Source organism: Myotis yumanensis, unplaced genomic scaffold (genome assembly GCF_028538775.1).
Source record: "Myotis yumanensis isolate MYYU_CA2020_CCGP unplaced genomic scaffold, mMyoYum1.0.hap1 SCAF_5, whole genome shotgun sequence".
Taxonomy (NCBI): Eukaryota; Metazoa; Chordata; class Mammalia; order Chiroptera; family Vespertilionidae; genus Myotis; species Myotis yumanensis.
In genome coordinates, this window is record NW_027223756.1 from 13825815 (window position 1) to 13844239 (window position 18425).

Consider the following 18425-nt stretch of genomic DNA (forward strand, 5'->3'; position numbering starts at 1 on the left):
GGTGGCTGCTGGGAAGCGCTGAGAACCGGAAATAAACATTGACGTATTGGCTTTGTTTCTGTCCGGTGGTTTGAGGGTCCGCTGCGACAGGACTTGGTGAGGAATTATTTTGAGAACCTGGGAGGGGAGGGAGGGGAGGGTGGGGAGGGTGGGGAGGCAAGCGGAAGCGGGACGGTGCGGGGGAGTGGGCCGGGCGGGCGCGGGGATGGTAGGGGGGTATTGGCCCGGGAGGGCGCGGGGACGGTAGGGGGTAGTGGGGCGGGAGGGCGCGGAGAAGGGTACAAGAAGAGGAAGGTGAAGCTAGGAGAACCCCGGAAAATGGGCCGGAAACTTCTCATTCTGAAGATATATCCTCAAGGGGCTGATGAATATCAGGTTGAGGAGGGAACAGGGAACGCGGGCCAAAAATGAAGCCTTAGACGTGATTCTGTGCCCAGTCAGACCAGGACTGTGCCTTTCGTGGTCTTTAAAATAAAAATTAATGTCATTGGAGCTGCACTGCCCAGTATAATAGTTATTAGCTGCTTGTGGCTCTTAAGCACTAGAAATGTGGCTAGTCTAAGTGTAACATCCACATCAGATTTTAAAGACAGTTTTGTTTTTTTTCTTATGGCGAAATGATATACTGGATATATGGGGTTAAGTAAAATATTGCAAAAGTAATTTTACCTGTTTCCTTCTATTGTCTTAATGTGGCTACTGGAATATTTAAAATGACATGTAGTAGGAAAAAGTAGTAACACTATGGTGGTAGCATTGACAGTTAGATGAATATGGATATTCAGAAGGTGAAAATTTTTTTAATGATGAAAAAGGTGTGGGGATTAGCTGGAACAAGGAAAGGGATGAATGGTGGTGTTTTTTATTAAGAGAGGAAACTGGAAGGAGACTAGATTTCATAGAGAAGATCATGAGTTTGAATTAAGATTTGTTGAGTTTACGTGTCCCTAAGACCTCTAAGTGGAGATGCTGTGAAGTAAGCACTTGGAATATATGTATCTGATGCTCAGATAAAAGGTCTAGAGTAGAGAAATAAATTGGAGCCAAGGTTGGAATGTAGCTATTAAAGCCTTGGAAATAGATGAGCTTGTCCACTAGTGGAGTTCACAGTGATGAAAGACGCTCTAGGACTTGCAGAATCCAAAATTAAATAACTAGGCAGGAGTGGATAAACCTGCACAGGAGCCAGAAGAAGGAGCAAGAGGGGTCCAAGAAAAACCAGAAGAGTATAATGTGCCATGAGCCAAGGGATAAGAATACATCAAAGACAAAGGGAACAGAACGGAAAAGAATGTCCACTTAGTAGTAACTCTTCAGAGTGGTAAGGGTTGGAAGCTAAATTAGAGTGGTTGAGAAGGGAAGTAGATGATCAAACAGAGGTAATAAATATAGATAACTCTTTTAAATATATATTTTTACTGATTTCAGAGAGGAATGGAGAAGGAGAGAGAGAGAAACATCAATAATGAGAGAGTCATTGATTGGCTGCCTCCCACAGTCCCCACACGGGGGGATGGAGCCCGCAATCCAGGAACATGCCCTGAGCTGAAATTGAACTGTGACCTCCTCATTCATAGGTCGACATTCAACCACTGAGCCATGCCGCTGGGCTAGATAACTCTTTTTTTTTTTTTAATGTTTTATTGATTTTTCACAGAGAGGGAGGGAGAGAAATAGAGTGTTAGAAACATCCATGAGAGAGAAACATCGATCAGCTGCCTCCTGCACACCTCCCACTGGGGATGTGCCCGCAACCCAGGCACATGCCCCTGACCGGAATCAAACCCAGGACCCTTCAGTCCGCAGGCCAACACTCCATCCACTGAGCCAAACCGGCTTCGGCTAGATAACTCTTAAGACATTCAGTCTTTAAGGGTAATAAAGATTAGACTCTGTTTAAGAGTTTGTGTGGTAGAAAAGTTTAACATTTACGTAGAGAGGAATTCAGGAATGTATATGAGAGAGTCTTATGAAATTTTAAATCTGTGTGTATGTCTCTCCATTTGTAAATTAGAATTGAGGGAGTAACTACTACAGTAGAGATTTTTATTTAGGGGAAAGAAAAGCTTCCCTTACAAATACTATGAAAGAATAAGAATATATGAAACTTTATTTATAATTCACAGTATGTGTTATTAAGATATACTTTTGATAGTTTCACTGATGAACTCATGAAGGCCTAGTTCATACTAATACAGATTTCTTCCCTTTTAAAGAGGAGGCCAGATAACAATGGCGGCTGCAGCTGTGGACACAGTTAATGCCGCCCCCGTGGCAGGGTCCAAAGAAATGAGTTTGGAGGAACCAAAGAAGATGACCAGAGAGGACTGGAGAAAGAAGAAAGAGCTAGAAGAACAGCGAAAACTGGGTAATGCTCCTGCAGAAGTTGACGAAGAAGGAAAGTAAGTAAATTTTTGTATGATCTTTTCCTTCACAGTTCAGATTCATGTCTAACTTTATCAATTCCTCATCCTTTGGCAGGAAGCTATCTTTACCATTTACGTCATGTTTGTTTTATTTATTTTATCAAACTCGTGTAAGGTTTAATAATCAAGTAATATTGAAGGACTTATAATGAATGGCTATAGTCCCTTTCAACCCTTCCCACTCCCTGCCCCACTGTAAAAAAGTGACTAATTATAAATCTTTGTATTTTTGAGTTTTTCTGGCTGGTACCTACACATGCCTAAATAATATACCTAACCCATTATTTTAATCAACTCTAAGATATTACTAGTTTACCTCTTTCTCTGATACAAGGTTTATCTCACTAAAATACATCTCTCTTCTCCCTTCAGTTATATCACTGTTCTTAATTTATTTGTGGGAAATTTTTCACTCTAAATTATTTTTTATTGTTTTCTTTTAATTATTTAAATTATGTTATAGAAATATCAAGTGTATCCTTTACCCACCCCACCCCCCACTGCAATATCTCTGTTCCTAGATTCTGTATAGGCTATCTTTAGTAATTGGTCATATCCATTATTTTCGCACTTTATTCTTTTTTAAAAAATCTTTTTTTTATTACAGAGACATCAACCCTCATATTCCTCAGTATATTTCTTCAGTGCCATGGTATATTGATCCATCAAAAAGACCTACTTTAAAGCACCAGAGACCACAACCAGAAAAACAGAAGCAGTTCAGCTCATCTGTTGAATGGTATAAGAGGGGTGTAAAAGAGGTATGTAGGCATCCTGTATATATCCCTGTAGAAATGGAGATTAAGAACTTACTATAACAACCTTTAATACAATACTATGTAAAATAGCAATAGCTTATATAACTTTCCATCTGGTATTAAAATTCACACATATGACATTAGCTCCTGTATTTTATTTTATAAATTTTATATTGCTGAAGTCCTTAAACTTTCTCATTTATAAAAGTGTAGGAGACTCTAACTGGTTATCCTCTTCATAAATAAATCATTTCATCAGACAATATAATGAGAGCCAGTGTTATTTCTAACTTATTCAGATAAATGAAATATTTCCTTTGTTTTTCTTTACATTCATTTATAGAATTCCATAACTACTAAGTATCGCGAAGGAGCGTGTGAAAATTGTGGGGCCATGACACACAAAAAGAAAGACTGCTTTGAGGTAAATTCACCTTTGAGAATTGTGGAAACTGTTGTTTGGGTCTTTCTTTCTTGATTCCTTATCAGAGAGCTTGATTCTATTTTTCTAAAATTATCTAAACTTAGCTACCAGTTAGATAAAAATTAATTTGCGTGACATAGTTCAACATTATCAAGTTTTTCTGCTGGAAGACTAACTGGTGATTTAAGAACTAGACAATAAAGTCCCATGGTGTATGTTCATACCTGCTCTGTAAAGATTATAGGAAGTTTTCCTCTGTGCAACAGGTACTTAGGGAAAGATGTAATCTTATTCTGTTTTCCAGAGACCCAGGCGAGTTGGAGCAAAATTTACAGGAACTAACATAGCTCCAGACGAACATGTCCAGCCTCAGCTGATGTTTGACTATGATGGGAAGAGGGATCGGTGGAATGGCTACAATCCAGAAGAACACATGAAAATTGTAGAAGAATATGCCAAAGTTGATCTGGTGAGCAAAATTCCCTGTTTTCCTAGCATCCTTAAAGGATGAACATTTTGCTCTACCACTAATTTAGCTCCTCTATTTTTCAAGCCTTCAAGCAGTTTAAAAACGGAGGCATTTTTATGTAAGCTTAATTGAATAGTGAACATAAACAGTGTACTGGCCCCATTTAGTAGCAATTTCTTTTTATTTGATTCTTGTGTTGTCTTTTACTCCCTGACTTAGGTTGTAAAAAAAAAATACTGGAAATGTGAGAACAGACTCGTGTCCATGCTTTTGGCTTTTTGAGGTTATAAAATTGGTTCCCATACTGTATCTTGCCCAGAGCCTATTTTACAATTATCTTAGAGCATTTAGAGGGTGGTAGAATGGAAACTAAGATAACCTGTTTCAGAAAATTGAATTTTTCTTTAACTAAACTTCAATTTTCTTCTGTTACGTTCTCACCTACTCATCCTCATTCTTTAAAATCCATAGTCACACTGCCTTTTTATTTGTCTAAGGGGGAGTTAACATTTAAGAATCATGGGATTTCACATAATCTGAATTTTATCTTTTCTTGAACAGTGAAATATATGGAAATACTGGGCCTGCCTGACAAGAGTCAGTCAATGGAGTCAGGTGGCAACTGCCCCTTTTAGATAGGGCTTGCTCTCTGCAGTTTACGACAGGTGCTGTCTGGCTCAGTTTCCATTCATGCCTGCTTCAAACAGGAGTTTGTAACTCCTATTCCTTAGAGAACCATAAGTCTGGAGCTCCAGGAAATCTTGGGGATGACCTTGTCCACTGAGCTTTTCTGAAAACAATAAACTTACTCTCTTTAAATATATTACAAAAATTAAATGTTCATTTGAATGTTGTAAGTAAATTGCAAATGTTTTTTTTTCTTTTTTTGGTCAGGCAAAACGAACACTGAAAGCCCAGAAACTCCAAGAAGAATTAGCCTCAGGAAAGTTAGTGGAACAGGCTGTAAGTAATAAAAATGATCAATAAAAATTTCAGATCTTAGTAAAAGAGAAAATTGAAACAAACGTTTAATTTAGTCCTGGCCGGTATTTCTCAGTGGTTAGAGTGTCAGCACTCACACCAAATGGTTTCAGGTTCAATTCCTACTCAAGGGTATGTACCTAGGTTGCAGGTTTGATCCCCAGGCCCCCGGTCAGGGTGGTTGTGAAAGGACACCATTTGATGTGTCCCTCTCTTCCTCCCTACTTCCCTCCCTCTCTCTCTCTAAACATATCCTCTGGTGGGGATTAAAAAAAAATTATATTTAATACTGCAAATCACATTCTTGTATATACCTCTTTATATAATTGACATATTGTTTGTTTATGATAAATTCCTAAAAGTGTAATTGTTGATGCAGTTAATATGTTTACTTAAAATTTTGATGACCTGTCACTTAGCTTCCATTCAGAAAGGCTATATGATACATATATAGTAATATACTATATACACTAGAGGCCAGGTGCACGAATTCGTGCACGGGTGGCATCTGGCTGGCCTGGTGGAGGGTGGGGGGAAGGAACGCAGGAGGTTGGCCGGCTGGCCCCGCCCCCTGGTGAACTCCTGGTCAAGGGGACAATTTGCATATTAGCCTTTTATTATATACTAGAGGCCTGATGCGCAAAATTTGTGCAAGAGTAGGCCTTCCTTCCCCCAGCTGCCAGCACCAGCTTCCCTCTGGCACCCGGGACCCGGGCTTCCCTCGCAGCCCCAGCTTCATCTGGGAGGACGTCCAAAAGGACATCCAGTCTAATTAGCATATTACTCTTTTATTATTATAGAGGATTTCTTTTTTTTTCCTCTTATTTATTGATTGATTGGTTTTAGAAAGAGAAAAGGGAGAGAGAGAGAGAAACATCAGTTTGTTGTTTCACTTATTTATGCATTTATTGGTTGATTCTTGTATGTGCCCCGACTGGGGATCTAACCCACAACCTTGGCATATCAGGACAATGCTCTAACCAACTGAGCTACTCAGCTGGGGCCCACATACACTTCTATGCTCCCCTACTAATGCTATAAGGTATTCTTTTTACCTTTGAATTCTTTTAAATGAACATGATGAAATACTGACTACTTTGCTATAGGTGTTCTGTGGAGTTAGAAAATCCTGAACAATTGCTAATGAAGAAAGTGTGTCTCTGTAACAAAGATTTCATACTCTCCTTAAATCACAATATGGTGTTACTTCAGTAGATTTCTTCTTGACCTAAATTTTATAAGAGGCTCTTTGGGCTCTAAAAATACTTTTTACATGATCCTAGTAACATTTTCTTTTTGGACTTGGTAGAAAACTAGTGAGGTATAATGAAAATGGTATGTCTAAGATTAACACATATGAAATGAATATTTATTGGGTACATTGGTCATTTTAATCTTCCTGTTTCCTTTGTGTGATTATAATTTTACTAGAGGCCTCATGCACGAAATTCGTGCAAGAGCCTTGGGCCCACCTGCCACGGCCGGGGGCTCTGCCTCTGCCGCCTCTGCCTGAGCCCCCACCCACTGCGGCTTTGTCCGGAAGGAAGGACGTCCTGACTAACTAGCATATTACACTTTTATTATTATAGATATCGACAAAAATTCTCTAGAAATTTTCTGGCTTCTAATAAGATAAACTATTCACAGGGACATACTTGTATTAAGAACTATGTGCTCATTATAAGTGAGAAATATGAGAATTTGTTCAGTTAGAGTTATTATATTATCTTATGTTTTTAAAGTGTTAAATAATCAATAGGTTTAATAGAATAAAGTACATTTTTTTTCCTTCTGTCATAATGCAGAATTCTCCAAAACACCAGTGGGGAGAAGAGGAACCAAATTCTCAAATGGTAATGAATATTTGCCCTATCCGAGTATACGTTAAATGTTTCCATTTCTGATGGCTAATATAATAATACCATTATTACTAATTATATTAAAACAATTAAGAATAGCCTTAAAGAACACAAGTGAATAAGGGTATGGTTAAAGGGAAATGAAAGGAAAACAACTAAATGCTATTCTTTTTTTCTTACTATTTTTTTTCCTCTCCCTCTTTCAGGAAAAAGATCATAATAGTGAGGATGAGGATGAAGATAAATATGCAGATGATATTGACATGCCTGGACAGAACTTTGACTCTAAGAGACGGATTACTGTTCGGAATCTCAGGATTCGAGAAGATATTGCAAAAGTAAGCCTGGCCAACTTAATGTACACATTCAACAAATATTTGTCTTCCCAGCTTAAATTTTACCTACTTGTCTGATATCTGAGCAGTATGTGGGTAATATAGTCAGTCATTCAAAAATTAGGTATCGTTCTGTTTTTTTCTCTTCATCTGTGCCCCAGAATGCATTCACATATATAATTGATTGTGATCAACTTCAGAAAATTTTAGTGTTGGGAGTAAACGTTAATGCAGCCTTCAAACTTTTTTATTCTAGTATTTGCGGAATTTAGATCCAAATTCTGCTTACTATGATCCCAAAACTAGAGCGATGAGAGAAAATCCCTATGCCAATGCAGGAAAGAATCCAGATGAGTAAGTATTGAGGTAAATGTACAGATTCGGCGGCGGGCGGGGGGGGGAGGGGGCTGTGTGTGTGTGTGTGTATTAACCGGGGAACATATGCATAGCCCATGGACACAGACAGTAGTGTGATAAAGGCTTGGGAGGGACAGGTGTAGGGAGGAGGGAGTCAATGGGGGGGGGAAAACAACAAAACAAAGGGGACATTTGTAATACTTTCAAAAATAAAAATAAATTTTCAAAAACCACTCAAAACACCCAAAAAAAGTATAGATATCAAGATAATACTGAATCTGAATTAAAATGAACATTATCTATGATTGGATCAGAAAAGAGTTAACTTTCCTTAAAGAAATCAATCTCTGAAACAATTTTTTTTTTCCAATTTTTATTTACAGAGTGAGCTATGCAGGAGACAACTTTGTTAGATACACAGGTGATACCATTTCAATGGCTCAGACACAGTGTAAGTATTTGCTCCTTTGTCAAGGCATTTTATATCAGCCCATAAGAAATTTGGGGGCATTTTAAAAACACTATAGAGCTGACGACTTATTAAGGTGTTTTTAATTGCCCTAGTGTTTGCATGGGAAGCCTATGACAAGGGATCTGAAGTGCATCTGCAGGCCGATCCCACCAAACTAGAGCTCTTGTATAAGTCCTTCAAGGTCAAAAAAGAAGACTTCAAAGAACAGCAGAAAGAAAGCATCCTGGAAAAGGTACTTTTGACTAAAATATTAAAGAAAGTTTTTTAAAGATAAATGACCAGTAAATAATCACTTGATCTACATTTGAAATACAGTCCAAAGAGAGTCCCTTTCAATCCATCAGGAATAGTACTTTCTTTCCATTGACTTAATCATTTGGCAAATAATATCAGTATAGCTGTGTCCCTGAGTTTTGGTAGCAAAACAAACCACCCCAAGTCTTAGTAACTTAAAAATGCACATTTTGTTTTTTTCACGAATCTGTGTATCAGCTGGATCTCCTGATCTGGGCCTGATCATGTGAGGCTGGATGGTCTAGAATGGCCTGACTCTGATCTCCAGCAGTTAGCAGGCAGGTTGTCCTAAGGGGGCTCATCTCTGCCCCACCTGGGCTCTCCTCTAGAAGGCTAGTCCAGCTTCTTTCCATGGCATTCTCAGGATACCAGAGACTAGTAACAAAAAAGGTATGCCCCAGTGCATGAGTGATTTCCAGGCCTTTGCATGTATTGCATTTGTCAGTTTTCCATAGGTTACAACAAGTAATGTGGCCAAGCCCAGATTCAAGGAATGGAGAAACAGACAGTCTCTTCAGGGAAGGAGCAGCAAAGTCATGTGGCAAGCGGGCACGTGTACAGGATAAGAGGAATGAACTAGTGTAGCCACTTTCAACAGATAAATTGCAACTGAGACATCTTGTATTTGCCTATGAAAATTTGGTAGCATTTTTTTTTCACTGTGTTTTGTATAACAGGGCCTATAAAGAATGTTTCTTTAATCTTTCTGATTGGAAATAAACCTGTCAGTAGAGAGTTAAATGCAAATCTTTATTATAAAATGTATTTAACAATGTTCAATTTTTTTTAGTATGGTGGCCAAGAACATTTGGATGCTCCTCCAGCTGAATTGCTTTTAGCTCAGACAGAAGACTATGTGGAGTATTCAAGACATGGGACAGTCATTAAAGGACAGGAGCGGGCTGTCGCCTGCTCCAAATATGAGGAGGATGTGAAGATCCACAATCACACGGTATGTGTTAAGCCAGAACCATTCTGTGTCCTTGTTAGCATTATGCTCTGGATTGTATTTTTATATTATGACTTCATTATTGAACCATTGCTGTGCTTTTCTTTTTTTTTACATTTTAAGTTTATGAATTTTTTTCCAAAAAATAGAAAAACTGTAAAAGAATACTCTTCTGCCGAAACCGGTTTGGCTCGGTGGATAGAGCGTCGGCCTGTGGACTGAAAGGTCCCGGGTTCGATTCCGGTCAGGGGCATGTACCTGGGTTGTGGGCACATCCCCAGTAGGAGGTGTGCAGGAGGCAGCTGATCGATGTTTCTCTCTCATCGATGTTTCTGGCTCTCTATCCCTCTCCCCTCCTCTCTGTAAAAAATCAATAAAATATATTTTAAAAAAAAAGAATACTCTTCTACTCACCCATATACCCACCACCTAGATTCAGGGTTTTTTTTTACATGTTGCCATATACATGCTTCATCCAGTTGTGTGCATGTACACATACTAAAATGTGTGTGTGTATTTTTTTTACTGAAACATCTGGAAATTACACATACCATGAAAGTTCACTTATAAACACAATATTATGTAGCTCTTAAAATTAAGGATGTTCTTTTTTGTAGCTACATTACCAATTCAGAAAATTGACATTAGCTCCTTAATACCATCTAATCTCTTGGCCTTATTCACATTTTTCAAAATACATTCCAAAATGCCTTGAAATAGCTCTTTGGAGTTTTGTTTTGTTTTATTTTAGTCAGAATCCAACCAAAATTTATTTTGGTTGTTATGTCTCTTTTTTTCAGAATGTATCTTTCCTTTTTCATAACAGTGATTCTTTAACAGAGCAGGCCAGTTATCTTGTAAACTGTCTCATATTCTGTACTTGCCTGGTTTCTAGTGATGTTATAACTTTCCCTCTATTTCCTCTATTTCCTATAAATAGGAATTCAGACTTAAAGGTTTAATTAGATATGTTAAATATTTTGACAAGGACACTTCGTAGGTGATACAAAATTCTTCATATTACATTTCTTTATAAAGTTTATAAGGTCACTTGCTGTACTCTTGAAACACCCAAGCTACAGTTGGCTCTCTAAGTTAGGGGTTAAAAGTTTAACTGCCTGGAGGAGCCAGGCTGGTAAACATACATAAGTGAAGTGAGCCAGGCACATTGTACAAAGTAGAGAGCACAAACCCTGTCTAATAGGACCATTCACTGTTCAACAACAGCCAATTCTTTCCAAGCAGGAATGTGGGTCCAGGATTTCCTAGTCCTTAAATGTTCAGGGGAAGTCATATATCCAAATTTTTTAATATGTTTTGGGAATAGAATATAAGAGCACTGTCCTGTAATGCCTGCTTCTCACACTTGAGGTCGGGCCAGCCTTTGCTTGTTAGCTAGCCCCGGAATCCCTATAATTTTCCTTCCAAATTACCTTTAAAGGGACTGTATTTTATACTTCTCTCAACAGTATGTGAGAGTCCCTAGTTCAGGTTCCATTTTAAGTAACATCTCTCTTTCTCTCTTTGTAGCATATCTGGGGATCTTACTGGAAAGAAGGCCGATGGGGATACAAATGCTGTCACTCTTTTGTCAAGTATTCCTATTGCACTGGAGAAGCTGGGAAGGAGATTATTGTAAGTAATTGTCCTCTAGTTCTTACAATTGTAAAACAACCAACTCTCCTAAGTCAACCCTTTGTGAAACATATATATCCTCATGCTTCAAATTTCAACTTTTTCTTACATGATTCATAACTATGATACTCAAGTCCAATTACATCTATTTCCCCACAGAATTCAGAGGAATGTATTGTAGATGATATAACTGGAGAAGAATCCGTGAAAAAACCTCAAACCCTCATGGAGGTAAGTCTATCATGATTTGTCCTGAGTTTTTAAATCTCTGAGGCAGGACTTTCAAACTTGCACTAGAGCTTTGTTTTTGCATTAAAAACACTATCTTTTAATCCTCCCTGTCAGATACATCAGGAAAAACTAAAAGAGGATAAAAAGAAGAAAAAGAAGAAGAAGAAGAAGCATCGAAAGAGCAGCTCAGATAGTGATGACGAAGAAAAGAAACATGAAAAACTGAAAAAGGTACTTTGTGAAGTCTAAATAGTAAAAGTGACACCAGTATTCATTGAAAATGAAGAAATGAGCTCCTCTTCTGGGTGATTTGCTCATGTCACCTTGTATCAGGTCTAGAACGTGAAGGAAGATTTTGTGTCTCCGTATTGCCTGCTTCTTGGAATATTTAACAGATACACTAAAGCGTGCCTTGTAATTTTAGAGTTATTAACATGTTTCCCAGAAAGAATTGCCTTCGAGCTCTATAACCTGTAAGTTTCATCAACTCCTTGGGAGAAGTCAGAGTTGCATTCCTCACTAGAAGCATCATTGTGGGCTTTTGTCAGTAAAATGAAAATCATTCAATTTTTGCTATTAAGTAAAAGTTCTTTTTTTTTTTTAATTAACCCTTTATTTTACTAGAGCAATTTTAGATCCAAGTAAATTGAGCAAATGGTATCGCTATTTCCTATAATATCACATTTATAGCCTCCCATATTATCAACATCCCCCACCAGAGTAGTACATTGTTAAAATTGATGAAACTGTATTGATGCATCATAATCACCCAACATCTATCTAGTTCACCTTAGGGTTCACTCTTTTTTATTAAATTTATTGAGGTGACGTTGGTTAATAACATTAGATAGGTTTCAAGTGTACAATACTATAATACATCATCTGTATATTGTGTTGTGTGTTTACCGCCCCAAGTCAAGTCTCCTTCCGTCACCACTTACCCGCCCCCCCCCACCCCCCATCATCTTGAGTAAAAATTCTTTAAGATTGAAAATACTGTAGAATGGTTGGGGCTCTATGAAAATAATCATATGAGCCAAATAGTGATTAGTTGCAGCTTGATAGAAGAAGGGCTGACTCCCAAGCCCTTTCAAGTAATCTAGGTTTTGATGTAGCAGTTCATATTCAGTGGAGTCTTTTGGTTTTCTGCCACTTTGGAACAAAAGAGAACTGATGTAGAGCGATGGCACTCATGTTTTCCCTCTTTCTGCAGGCACTGAATGCAGAGGAGGCCCGCCTTCTTCATGTGAAGGAGCTCATGCAGGTTGATGAGAGGAAGCGGCCTTACAATATCCTGTATGAAACTCGGGAACCCACTGAGGAGGAAATGGAGGCCTATAGAATGAAGCGTCAGAGGCCGGATGACCCCATGGCCTCTTTCCTTGGACAGTAGTAACTAGTTGCAGACGGTCATTCATGATAAACACAGCTGAAGATATATTCTTTTCAGCTTCTTGCCAGTGATTGTAGATGGAAAAGTCAAGTGTCTGCTCATCTTCATGCCTGACTTTAATAAAGCCTCCAGAAGTCTAACAGTAAATTCATTCCTTTCCATGCTGAAGGAATAGAAGAAAAACAAAGAGGTACATTAAGAACAGATTAAGATTTTTATTTCTAATTTTATACTAGTGAAATGGAAAGAGGCCCTGGCTGGCTTGCTCAATATATTTATATCTTTCTGTCTCTGTGTCTCTCCCCGCCCCCCCCCCCCCCCTTCCTCTCAATAGTTAAGTCTTAAACCTTATTTTTAATGGTAGATTAACTTTTCTCAAAACTAGGGCTTCATTTTTTTTTTAATTAGTAGTAACTGTAATTGTTATTTTATAGTCATTTGGTTTTTGCTCTCTAATGTTTTCCTGGTTTTCAATTTTAAAAAAATTCTATCTGAAAGGAAATTTATAGAACATGTGAATAACTTTATCCTTTTTGGTGGTAATTCTGTTTTTCACTCATTTGTAAAATTTTGATTTTTAAAATATTTTCTTAATGTCTCTACATCCAGAACTAAGCGTGTTAGGCTTTGAATGGAAAAATAGCTGTTTTGTCATTCTTGAGTCAGAGTTGACCAATCAGTGTTAGCTCTCTTACCATTCTATATAATAAAAGCATAATATGCAAATCAACCGAATGGTGGAATGACCAGTTGCTATGACATGCACTGACCCACACTCAATGCAGGAGGTGCCCCCTAGTGGTCAGTGCACTCCCACAGGGAGGGCTCTGCTTAGCCAGAAGCTGGGCTCACGGCTGGCAAGTGCAGCGGTGGTGGCGGGAGCCTCTCCTGCCTCCACTGCAGGCAGGCTGTAAGGAGCGAGGGGTCCCGGACTGCAAGATCCCTGGACTGTGAGAGGGAGGTCTGACTGTTGGCTTAGGCCCGATCAGGTGAACATCCCCCAAGGGGTCCTGGACTGCAAGAGGGCGTAGGCCGGGCTGAGGGATACCCTTCCTACATCCCTCCCCCCCCTCAGTGCACAAATCTCATATACTGGGCCTCTAGTTTTGGATATAAGCGTTTAGACCAGGGGTGGGCAAACTTTTTGACTCGAGGGCCACAATGGGTTCTTAAACTGGACCGGAGGGCCGGAACAAAAGCATGGATGGAGTGTTTGTGTGAACTAATATAAATTCAAAGTAAACATCATTACATAAAAGGGTACGGTCTTTTTTTTTTTTTTTTAGTTTTATTCATTTCAAACGGGCCGAATCCAGCCCACGGGCCGTAGTTTGCCCACGGCTGTCCTAGAGGATATTGTTTGTGATACCATATTTTGTTTTAATTGTGATTGTTTTTATGTAACAATCATGAATACTAAATTTGATTTTAAAAGCGTATAGATTTACAGTCTTAAAAAGAAGAGGGGGAAAAAAAAGCATATAGAATTCCCTTGTACCTAATCTTTGTAGCCAGCAGGTGTCACTTTGTAAAATTTGCAAAAGCAAAACCTAAAAGTTGACGGTTTCTTCAAAAGAATTGTAAGGGTAGCTTGTAGGGCTACTCGCAACTGCCAATGCCATGATCCTCAAGTCTCTTCTCAGAACATTGTGAAAATACTGACAGGGAGAACAGGGTCTGTGAAAAAAAAAAACTAGTTAAAACCTTTGACATGAGAATATTGACTTTTAACAGCTCGTTGGATTTTCTGAGCTACCAAAATCCACTAGGATACTGCATTAAGTTAGCATCTTAGAAATAATTCTGGTAGGAGAGTAACTGAATTGTCAAGTACTATGGATATCTGCATCGTATCTAGATTCAGGCTGGTATGAAATTAAAATAGCAATGCAAATAGATCTAATTCTTACCACTTTAAAAATGTCAAAAGTTAATGTTTTCATATTCCTACTTTAACGTAGGATAGTTCAACATAAATCTGAGATTGATATTTATTTTTTATCTTATTTATCTTCTGTTAATAAAGATTTATAATTGAGAATACTTAACTATGAATGCTTTGTAGCATTATTTCAAATATTTGGTACAAAAGTGGTTGCTGATAGGGCTCCAAGGAAGCCTGTGTTTGCTTATGTGAGTTTGAATCAGAAATTTTGAGGGTTCTTGAACTAAAAAAAAAAATGTGTCACCTATCCTTTCTGGGCCTCTGTTCTCTCTTCTGTGAAGCCTAATTTACTCTGATTTTAGGAAGAATTCTGTAATATCTGAGATCATGTCTTATATTTGTTTCAATTCAGAAAAAAAGATAACACCCAAAATATTACTCAACATAATGTGCTTTGATTTTATCAAAAATAGCTTTTTGATAGCTGCTTTTTGAGTGCTGGCACTCTGTGCTGTAATTTTCATATATTTTCTCAAAAGAGGGCCCTGGCTGGTGTGACTCCTTGGTTAACGTGTCACCCCCTCCCCCACACACACATACACACTGAAGGTTCATGGATTAGATTCCTAGTTAAGGCCACGTACCTGAGGTTGCAGGTTCAATGCCCAGCCCATCCTGATGCATGCAGGAGGCAACCAGTCAAGGTGTCTCTCACGTCAATGTTTCCCTCCCTCCCTTCCATTCCATCTAAAATCAAAGGGGAAAATATCCTGGGGAAAGATTAACAAAAAAGAAAGAAAACTGCATGGGGTAATGATTGGTATCCCTACAATAAGCACTTTGGCTTAATGAATCCAAGTCATTTGCTCAGGGCCTAACAGTTCAAAGTGTTGGCCCCAGGACAGGAAGCCAGGTATCTCTGACTCCAAAGCCAACTCTTCTCTAGTAGTTAAGTTCCTGGTTTCTGGGCAGGAATGTTGTCTTTTGCAATTTCTTCCATTAACAGAAACCTTGAGCAGGCCCTCAGTCTTGACCAAGCTCACCCTCAACACCTGAAAAGGATGCATCTGCCCCACATCTTGAGCGCTTGCTAGTCCCCCAGCCTTGTGGGATGCTACCGACATGGTTGACTATCCAAAAAACGAAATGTCATTTCCTGAAGAATTCTGGGTGAAAATACCATCCAAATAAGAAAGAGGGTTATAATTGGGTCTGTGGGGTTTTTTAAAATATATTTTTATTGATTTTGGAGAGGAAGGAAGGAAGGAGAGAGAGAAACGATGAGAGAGAATCATTGATCATCGGCTGCCTCCTGCACGCCCCCCACTGGAGATCGAGCTGGCAACCCCGTTCTATCCACTGAGCCAAACCGGCTAGGGCTGGGTTTGTTTCTTTAAACAATGTTTTCTAGTTTCTCTGATCTAGCTTTACTACTTTAAACTTCGATTTAAGAGAAGTATAAATAAAAATCTTTTCTCTAAGATGGAGGATGATTCTCAGGAAATTCATCCACATTCAAATTTATGGAAGGAGTGGGGGGGGTGACCAGCGTGGGCAAGAGGACCTAAGCTCTGTCCCGTTTGCCTGAATGTTTGATTTGGGAGTATAATGAGCCTCCTCTTATTCGTCACTGATTACACGTAGAAAATGGTAAATTATTAGAGCTTTACAAGTTCAAAGCTTGACACGCTATAAAATTTTATTTCCAGTGCTCTGAAGAACTGTGTAGACTTTACACTGCCTGCCAATTCTTTAGACTCTACTTTTCTGGCACATACAATAAACAAAAAATTTCCAGCTCCACGTACACAGCCCAAAAAAAGCGGGAGGGGGGAGGTGAGGGGGACGGCCAGTGCGCATGCTCCTTACCCGAGCCAGCCCGGCCCTCAGCTGGTTGCTAACGCGCCTGCGTGCCCGGAGCCGCCTCGCCCAGTCTGCGGGGCGGGAAGCCACCGCAGAACCCGGATGGAAGCCCGGCGCGGCTGGGGCGGAGGTGGCGGCGGGCGCGTCTGTGTCACCCGGGTTCCTGCTCCGGGTTCACACCTAAGGAACCGCCGCCTGGACTGGTTCCGGCGCCCAGAGGCTTGGGCCTCAGTCTAGCGGACAGTGGCCTGGGGCCTGAAACGGGCGCCTCCGAGAAGCCCGAGCGTCCTTTGGGCCGGCGCCTCCCGCTCGGAGACGGGCGGGTGCAGACCGAGCAGGTCCTCCTTCCTCGCCACCGGCGCCCTTCGCTCGTCTGGGCAGCCTCCTAAGCCGCGTCCGTAATAATAGCACCAACAGGTCCTTCCTACCACTTCCGAGCTGCGTGTGCTTTCCGCGCATGCTCCTTACTAGACATCCCCGCGACCCTCCCAGGTAGGTACTATTGTCAGCCCAGCCCCAGCCTGTGAGGGACAAAGCCAGGACCACAGGCTTTTGCCTCTGGAGCGTTTGCTCGTCCCTTTTCTCCTGTCTGTTTGCTTTTAACTGTAAAATGAAATGATTAAATCCTCTGCCTGCCCAGACACCCGCACCTCCCGCGGACTCGCATAGACTAATAGATAGAAGTTGAATGGAATTTGGTTTGGAGTTTTAGGTTTACAGCTGTACTTTGTTGTTGTCACTGCTGAGATATGTATGTGTTAGCATTCCCCAAATAATTCTGTTATGTGACTGTCCACCTTTTAACTGTTTTTTTTCTCTCTCTCAATCGTAATACTTTTTCATATCTACCCTTCTGCTTCAAAAACCTGCAAAAAACATTCTACTTTGTTATATCAGATCTCTCGTTTTGAATCTCAAAAGAAGTCTGTGTTACAGAATTTTGGAAACTTTGGGGATCACTTATATTTACCTGGGAAATAAAATTGTTTCTAAGGTATATTTGAGCCTACCTTTGTGTTATACTTTTGCTCATTGTTCAGGAGGGAAAAAAGAAAAAGGAAGTTGTCATCGATTCAGAAAACTTAAATGCCTATTAAAGCATTTAGACTGTTTACTTAGCAACCTAGAACACCTGCCAGCTTGAGACTGGCCCAAACGGTACGTTTTCATTCCTCTCAGTCTGACTGTAGAGTAGGATCTGTATCGGAATCGCCTGGACAACTTCCTTTTTGATTCTTTTGTCCTATTCTGGAGATGATCTATTAGTTCTAAGGTAGGACATGGGCATGTATACTTTCAAAGGGGATCCCAGTGATTATGATGGGCATCTCTTGTTAGAGATTACTGTTTTAATTACTCTTCACAAGGATGATCTAAAAATGCTTATTTAGAACACAGATTCTGGGCCCCTATTCCAGAGCGAGAGAATGGGAATCTCCAGGGGTGACGCCCAGGAACCTGCATTTTAGCGCGAGACTTAGATGATTCCTCCATTTACTAAACTGGAAAACCACTGCCTTGGATTAAGGCAAATCTTAGAAATGCTGCTTATTTTCCTTTTGTTGTGGCTTTTCTTAACAGCCTTTACTAAGTGATAGTTACATGAAAAAGCATCATGAAATTGCTCGTAATGAAGAGAATGAGAGAAATTTTTCTGAAGTCTTGGTAACAAGAATAGTTGTGTTTCTCCTAAGCAAATTGTTTTGCTTTTCTATATAAACAGTATGAGTCATGTTACACTTTAGCAGCAGGAATCTCTGAGCCAAATTTGTGTCCTGCTTCTATGTGGAGAAAGACTTACTCAGAACTGTAAGAAATTTTCTGCTTAAGTTGGAGTCAAAGCCACTCAAGGATCAAGTGGTTTTACAGACCTGTTTAGTCCTTAACTATTAAAAAGAAATAGCCACCTGTCAAAATATCTGCCCTTTCTTAAAGTATTTAGTGAATTATTTCCTTCTCTATTCAGTGCTTCGTAACAGGGGTGTGCATACATTATTGGCCCAAGATGGAAGGAGTGGGTGGTAGTGAGATGCCCTTTTCTGGGAGAACAAAATGTACCAGATATGTTTGGAACATACATCTTTGAAAACAAAT

General features: G+C 39.6%; 1 protein-coding gene across 1 annotated transcript; it reads left to right on the forward strand.

The window, feature by feature from the left end:
- The first annotated feature begins 16 nt into the window (after nucleotides 1-16).
- On the forward strand, nucleotides 17-13313 carry SLU7 (SLU7 homolog, splicing factor). The gene is made up of 16 exons (XM_070414483.1): nucleotides 17-96; nucleotides 2217-2402; nucleotides 3034-3187; nucleotides 3528-3608; nucleotides 3913-4077; nucleotides 4972-5040; nucleotides 6864-6911; nucleotides 7124-7255; nucleotides 7509-7606; nucleotides 7993-8060; nucleotides 8174-8313; nucleotides 9166-9327; nucleotides 10855-10959; nucleotides 11119-11190; nucleotides 11305-11421; nucleotides 12404-13313. The coding sequence occupies exons 2-16, from the start codon at nucleotides 2233-2235 to the stop codon at nucleotides 12581-12583; spliced, it is 1761 nt and encodes a 586-aa protein (XP_070270584.1). The 5' UTR covers nucleotides 17-96; nucleotides 2217-2232; the 3' UTR covers nucleotides 12584-13313.
- Nucleotides 13314-18425: the final 5112 nt, after the last annotated feature.